At 30.8% G+C, this 6,796-nt stretch overlaps 1 protein-coding gene across 1 annotated transcript in view; it reads right to left on the reverse strand.

Moving 5' to 3' along the window:
• Positions 1–6,790, reverse strand: part of LOC100176125 (potassium voltage-gated channel subfamily H member 5) — an 8,887-nt gene extending 2,097 nt beyond the window's left edge. Inside the window, exons 1-8 of the mRNA XM_026838739.1 lie at positions 6,525–6,790; positions 5,284–5,475; positions 4,859–4,972; positions 3,369–3,519; positions 2,813–2,968; positions 1,612–1,811; positions 1,189–1,274; positions 440–629 (exon numbers count right to left, since the gene is read on the reverse strand). Of these exons, the coding sequence (XP_026694540.1) occupies positions 440–629; positions 1,189–1,274; positions 1,612–1,811; positions 2,813–2,968; positions 3,369–3,519; positions 4,859–4,972; positions 5,284–5,475; positions 6,525–6,752 (1,317 nt within the window). The 5' untranslated portion in view covers positions 6,753–6,790. The remainder of the gene's footprint in view (positions 1–439; positions 630–1,188; positions 1,275–1,611; positions 1,812–2,812; positions 2,969–3,368; positions 3,520–4,858; positions 4,973–5,283; positions 5,476–6,524) is intronic.
• Positions 6,791–6,796: the final 6 nt, after the last annotated feature.

Raw genomic sequence — 6,796 nt, forward strand, 5'->3', positions numbered from 1 at the left:
GACATATTTTGTTAATTTTAAAATAAAAATATAACTTAGTTAAAAGATAAAAATACATTTACAACATAAGGAAACATAAATTAACAAAATGTGCAAACAACTGTTAAAATTAGCAAAATTTAAAATAAACAAACAAAGAAAAAAATGGTGTTACAACTTAATACGTAAGGACTAGCATCAAAACTAAATTACGAATCTGAATAAAATGTATAAAGCAAAATAAAATAAAATAAGAAAAATTAAACAAACAAACAAACAATTTAAAATAACTCAATTTTAAAATAAAACAAACAGAAAATTTGAAATTACTAATTTAAAAAAAAAAAATAAAATAATTACAAAAGTTTAAAACAAACAAACAAATAATTTTTAATTGATTAATTAAAAAAAAATTACTAAATTTTAATACAGGAACAAATAATTAAAAATTATGGTATTTAAAATAAACAAACAAAAATTTACTTAATATTGCGACAACTTCATCATCTTGTATGACCTCTAGTGACCCCGAGATAACGAAGTTTAACGCATCAACGCTTTCACCTTTGTGGTAAATCATATCCCCAGGTGCATTGTGGGTAGTAACAAACTCAATCGCTAAAGCTCGCAGACAACTGTCGCTTGCCAGTCTGAAATAAAAAAATATCAAATAAAAAACATAGATTAAAACAAATTAAATAAAAAAAACATAGATTAAAAAATTAATAAATAAAAAAAACATAGATTAAAAACAATAAAAAAAAATTATTAAATAAAAAAAACATAAATTAAAAAAAAATAAAAAAAAGATTAAATAAAAAACATAGATAAAACAAATATAAAAAAATTCCCAAATGAAAGAATATAGATGTAAAAAAGAAATGTGGAAAAAAAATAAACTAAATGTTTGAATAAACATCGGAATGAAAAATATTTATTTATATGAAGAAAATCGTTTAAAAAACTTGTTTAACAAAGTTTATAATTAAAACAAATTAAATATTTATAAAAATTTCAAATAAAATATACTACATAAAACCAAAACAGCAATTTAAGGAGTTTAGAATTTAAAGACAAAAGATTAATTTATTAAAATATTAATTTAAATAAAATTTAGAAGAAAAAAAATCTCTAAAAATGTTTTCTTTAGGAAAAAAATTCTAAAAAGTGTAAACAATTAGAAATTCAGGTTATAAAAATATTGTTTACCTGAACGCCGCATGCTTGTTGAAAACTTTCCGATTTAAATGAACGCAAATGTCTGCTTTCATGTCTTTGGGACAATAGTTTAACACCTAAGGAAAAAAAATTAGGAAAAAAATAAACCCCATGCTCGCTGCCTAATTCTGAAGGAACACGAGTGTTCTGTTTCATACATACTCCGTCCCCGCTTACAAGTTACCACGTATGTTAATTATTTTTTTGTGAGTTTTTTTTATGTATGGCTGATAATTTGGACAACCCATTAGTGACCACTGGGTTGAAGCATTGGGTGTCTTGCCCAAGAATCATACCCCCACAATGGTAGCAGAACCGAGCCTTGAACCCATAACATCTAAGTTAAAGGCCAGACTATGCCACACCACAAGTAAAGCATATCATAGTAGGTAAATTATAGCAGCAGATTTTTACCTTTTGGGTGTCAATTCCTTTGCTCATAGACCAAGTAGAAACAATGTAGTCCATGATTCTGTCACTCAAACCTTCTGGTATTTGATAAAGTTTCAAAAACTCGCGCACGCTGTTAAGCATATCATGATAACGATTTGTGTCCGCGTACATTTGCTGTATGATAGTTGTCACGTTACCGAAAATTGTAGCGTACAACAAAGCTGGAGAAAAAGAATAACTTTTTTAAAAAACCTAAAATTGTTTTTGGTTGTTTTTAAAATATAGTAGAGTGGGGAAAGATGGGACACCTAATCTATTTTCCCGTCCAATTTGGTAGTAAACAAAGAACAAACAAAGAATTATAAAACTGTATCCTCACAACTCCCATAGACCATTCACGATATTTGGGTATTATGTGCTAAAAGTGTCCCATCTTCTCCCATCCTACTATAAAGGTTATTTTTATTCTAAAGTTAACAATATTTTTACGAGTGTTATTATAAGTTGAGTTGTACTTGACCAACTATTTGGTATTTTTAAATAATAATTTTACAAAGTGTCAACAAACAATAAACTTGAATTGGTTGCACCAAGTGTCAATCCAACTGTATTAGTTTTTTTTTATTCTAAAATTAGTATAACAATTTTTACGAGTGTTTATATAAGTTAGGTTGTATTTGACCGAAATTTCAGTATTTTTGACAACTAGTTTTACAAAGCATCAACAAAACAATAACCTTGAATTGGTTGCACCAGATGTCTTGTTCAAGGACACATAATTTCACATGTTTATTTATTTTTTAATTTGTAATAACACACGTTGGCGTCACGCTATTGTAAAAAATCTGGCAAGACGTTGTTAAAATTGAGATAAATTATTTAGACCTACAAATTACATCTAGCAGCAACATCATGTTAATTCATATTAAAAACATTATATTACAAACCATATTCAAATAATATAAAAAAATTATATTGAAAAATCATTTAGTATTGCAGGGTAAGATGGGACACTTTTAGCACATAACATCCAAATATCCTGATCGTGTTTTAAACAATTAACAAAGGTCTATGAGAGTTGTCATTATGGATATGGTTTTATAATTCTTTGAATGTTCTTTGTTTACTACTAAACGCCACGAGAAAATAGAAATAAATGTCCCATCTTACCCCACCATGCTATATTAAAAATCATATTAAATCTTTCATTTTTTATTCTTACCTCCAAAAATGAGCATCACTACACAGAATATCTGTTCATTTTCAGTGTTGCCAGCAACATTTCCAAAACCAACTGACGTTAAACTTGTCATCGTAAAATACAATGCAGCGATATATGCTTGCTTGTGCGTGGGACCGCCAAACACAGAATGATTTTCTAAAAAAGTACAACCAACGTTTTATTTAATTTTTTTTTTTTTTAATATGTTTTGCCAAATGGCATCATCAGTCTATTATTTAAATAAAATAGACTGATGGTGGCAACACATTATTTAAATAAAATCACTTTGTTTTTTTTACAGTTTGCGGCCACTTTTCTTTAATTTACATCTTAGCTTTCAATTAAATACAATTAAAAGAATTTAAAATGCACTATTTTTTTAGGTTAAAAAGAATGAATACAGATTTTTAAATTTTAGGTAAATTGGTTTTTATGTGTAAAACCACTATTTTATAAAGACATGAAAAGTGAAAAATAAAGCTTTTGCAATCTTTTAATTTTGTGTAAAAAGAACTTTTTTAAAAATTATTTTTGAAAAATGTTCAAAAGTTGCCACCTCCAATAAAGTAAGGCTTCCCCGTCGTTTCTCCCAACATAACGAGCCAATTATTTGACACGATTGTTCCGTTGCCGTCACTAACAGAACTATTTCCGATGGTATACCAGATGCAGGCTAACCAGTGCCCTGAGAGACCAAAGAAACATACCTGGAAAAAGACAAACAATATTACTTGTTTTTATCCTTGTTTGACGGGCAACGACAGTCGTTATAACACGGGTGTTCTGTTTCATACACTTCGTGTCCAAGTTACCATGTTTGTAACTTTGTGGGTTAATATTAATGTTTCATAAGCCTGAAACCGATACTATTTTGGCTAAAAGCAAGCGTTAACCGCTGTAAAATGTTGCCAAAAAGATTACATAGTACTGTAACAGAGATATAGGAATTTATTAATAACGTTTATAATCAAAGTTGTTTAATTATAATTAACAACAACAAAATCATAGCAGGTTCAAGTTTTGAACCCGTAACCTCTGTTCTAGAGGCAGACATAGTACAACGGGGCAAAGGACGCGACTGTCATTATGACTCGTTAATTATTTATGCTGACTCGCATTACACTCGTTGACAGGTGTCAAAGTGAACTCGATTTTTACGCTGCGTCACCAAAGTGCGACTCAAAGTCAAAAACACGACTCGGGAAAATTAAGAAACGCTTATGTCAGTGGATTTTAATGAATTATGGATTTCTAATCTTTTGTGGTCACAACAGTGACAATTGGCAATCTCAAATGCAGTTTCTAAAGGTCTGAGCCATGTAAACGCTACATTTAGGGAAAAAAGGAAAAAATAACTAAAAATTGTCAATAAATAAAAAAAAAATAATTCAAAAATATAAAGTCATTCTATAATGTTATTAAAGCATTTTTGAAGCAAAAAAACATTGTGGTTGAAAAAGAAAAAATCTGTTAAGCTTTGTTACTTTAATTTAATCCTAAAATTGATATTAAAATTTAAAACTATTTCGGTTAAGACTAAAAACTTGTTGTTCAAGTTGTCATCTGAACTAAAAATAAACAAAAAATAACCTCACGAATTTAAGGCTCTTGGCTGCTACCATTGTGGGCGTATGTGTCTTTGGGCAAGACACTTAACCACAATTACTCAAACTAAGTGATCACTAATTTGTTTTCTAAATTGTCAGCTATACATAAAAACAAATCACTAACAAAGTGACACGGGTAGTAACTTGAAAGCAGGCACGAGGTGTTTAAAAGAGAACACTCGTGTTACAGCGACTGTCGTTGCCCAACTACTCGAAGATAAATAAGTTACATACATGGCAATTCGTAAGCACGCACAAGATGTTTAAAACAGAACATCCGTGTTATAACGACTCTTGTTTCCAACCACGCGAGTATAAATAAGTTACATACGTGGTAACTTGTAAGCTGGCACGAGGTGTATGAAACAGAACACCCGTGTTATACCAACTGACGTTGCCCCGCCATGCAAGGATAAATAAATACCAATCACCCACATACCAGCAACACAAGCATAGCTCCTCCATATTCAATATAATGATCTAACTTTCTTGCAACTCTTCCCAAGCGCAGCAGACGAGCAACTTTTAAACTGCTGAACAAACTGCTTATACCCTGCAAAAAAATACATATATATTAAAAAAAATTTTTTGGGTGTAAATTTAGTGTTACTTTATATTAAATATAAAATAATAAAAAGAAGGTTAAAAAAATTGTTTGAAGCCTTATCTAAAGTAACTTGATTCATCATTAGTTTAAAGTAGGTTACAACCCTTACCATCAAAAGTTACCATCAAAAACACCTTTTCATCATAAATTTGTACTTAAAAAGCAAAAAAAAAACAGAAAAATGTAACTTTTGACGCCATTTTTTTTCAGACCAAGCATTTTTCCAGGAACCATTTTTTCCAAAAATAATTTCAGACCTCGTCGGGAAACCCCTGATGCGAGAACATGAAGTTGATGAGGTCATAGGGGAGGCAGGAGAGAAGATCGATGACGAACCAACTCTTGATGTAATTCATCCGGATGACTTTAGGATCCGATATTACCTCTCCTCCTGGTCCTACATATGTTGTGTGGAAGTTGATCACGATGTCAAAGAGAAAGATCACGTCCTGTGTGCAAGGGAACACATGAGGACATCATTTAGAAACTACTTTTTAACAAAAAATTTAAAACAAAAAAATAATTAAAAAAAAATTTAAGGATAAAAAAGTCCATTAAAAAATGTTGTTATATTGTTGTAAAAATATTTATTTTAAAAGAGTTTTTTAATGGGATTTGTTCTATTTCATACACCTCGTGCACGCTTACGAGTTACCAAGTATGTAACTTTGTCAGTGATTTGTTTTCATGTATAGCTGACAATTTAGAAAACAAATTAGTGATCACTTGTCTTGCCCAAAGACACATACAACCACAATGGTGGCAGCATTAAACCTTGAACCAAGAACCTATTAGCTAGAAACTGTTAATTGTAATGTCTTCTATTAGAGCGGCAAAATTTAAACATTATTTAAAAACAAAGCTTTGAAGTTTTGACAAATAAACATATAGTAGAAAACTAGACATAAATAGACGCTGTACAAGAAGACATTAATAATGAATGACTTAACTGGCATGGCTTACGATTAGCACGTACTAAGTTTGGCAAGGTAACTTATTTTTATCTAATCTTGTTCGTAATCGTATAAATGTCAGAGTTAAAACTTATTGTTAGTTTTATAACATGACTACTGCCATAACATGGTGGTAAGAGTGCTTGAAGTGCAACCAGAAGGTATATGGTTCAAGGCTTGACGCTGCCACCAATGTGGGCATGTGTGTATTTGGGTATGTCACTAAAAATTCATTGCTTCAACCCAGTGGTCACTGATGGGTTTTTCAAATTGTCAGTCATACAGAAAAACAATTACCAATAAAGTTACATACCTGGTAACTTCTATGCTAGTATGAGGTGTATAAACACCCATGCTATAACAACTGTTGCCTTGTGCCCACTTACAAGTTACCACATATGTAAGTTATTTATCCTTATAAGTTGGGTCAACGACAGTTGTTATAACACGAGTGCTCTGTTTCATACACCTTGTGCCTGTTTACAAGTGTGTAACTTTGTAGGTGATTGCTTTTTTTAAAGATTTTTTTACTTTGCTTTACTTACCACAGCGCTATCTGAAAGAAGCCAAAATGCTGAGCGGTTTTTGTCGTTCGATTCTTTGATTAAAAACGCGACGTTATACGGCACAATTAGCGCCGTATAAAACGTGAGGATTAATATGAACCAATCCCACATCGTTTTTAGCATCGAGTAGTGAAGAATGATGTGAGAGGGCGTCTTCGGGGCTTCATGGTGGTATTTTGGAAGCATGTCGGGACTCAAACTAAACATCTGAAAAATTTGGTAAAAAAAATAATTTTATTTTGTAAAATCAT

The sequence above is a fragment of the Ciona intestinalis genome, unplaced genomic scaffold (genome assembly GCF_000224145.3).
Source record: "Ciona intestinalis unplaced genomic scaffold, KH HT000106.2, whole genome shotgun sequence".
Taxonomy (NCBI): Eukaryota; Metazoa; Chordata; class Ascidiacea; order Phlebobranchia; family Cionidae; genus Ciona; species Ciona intestinalis.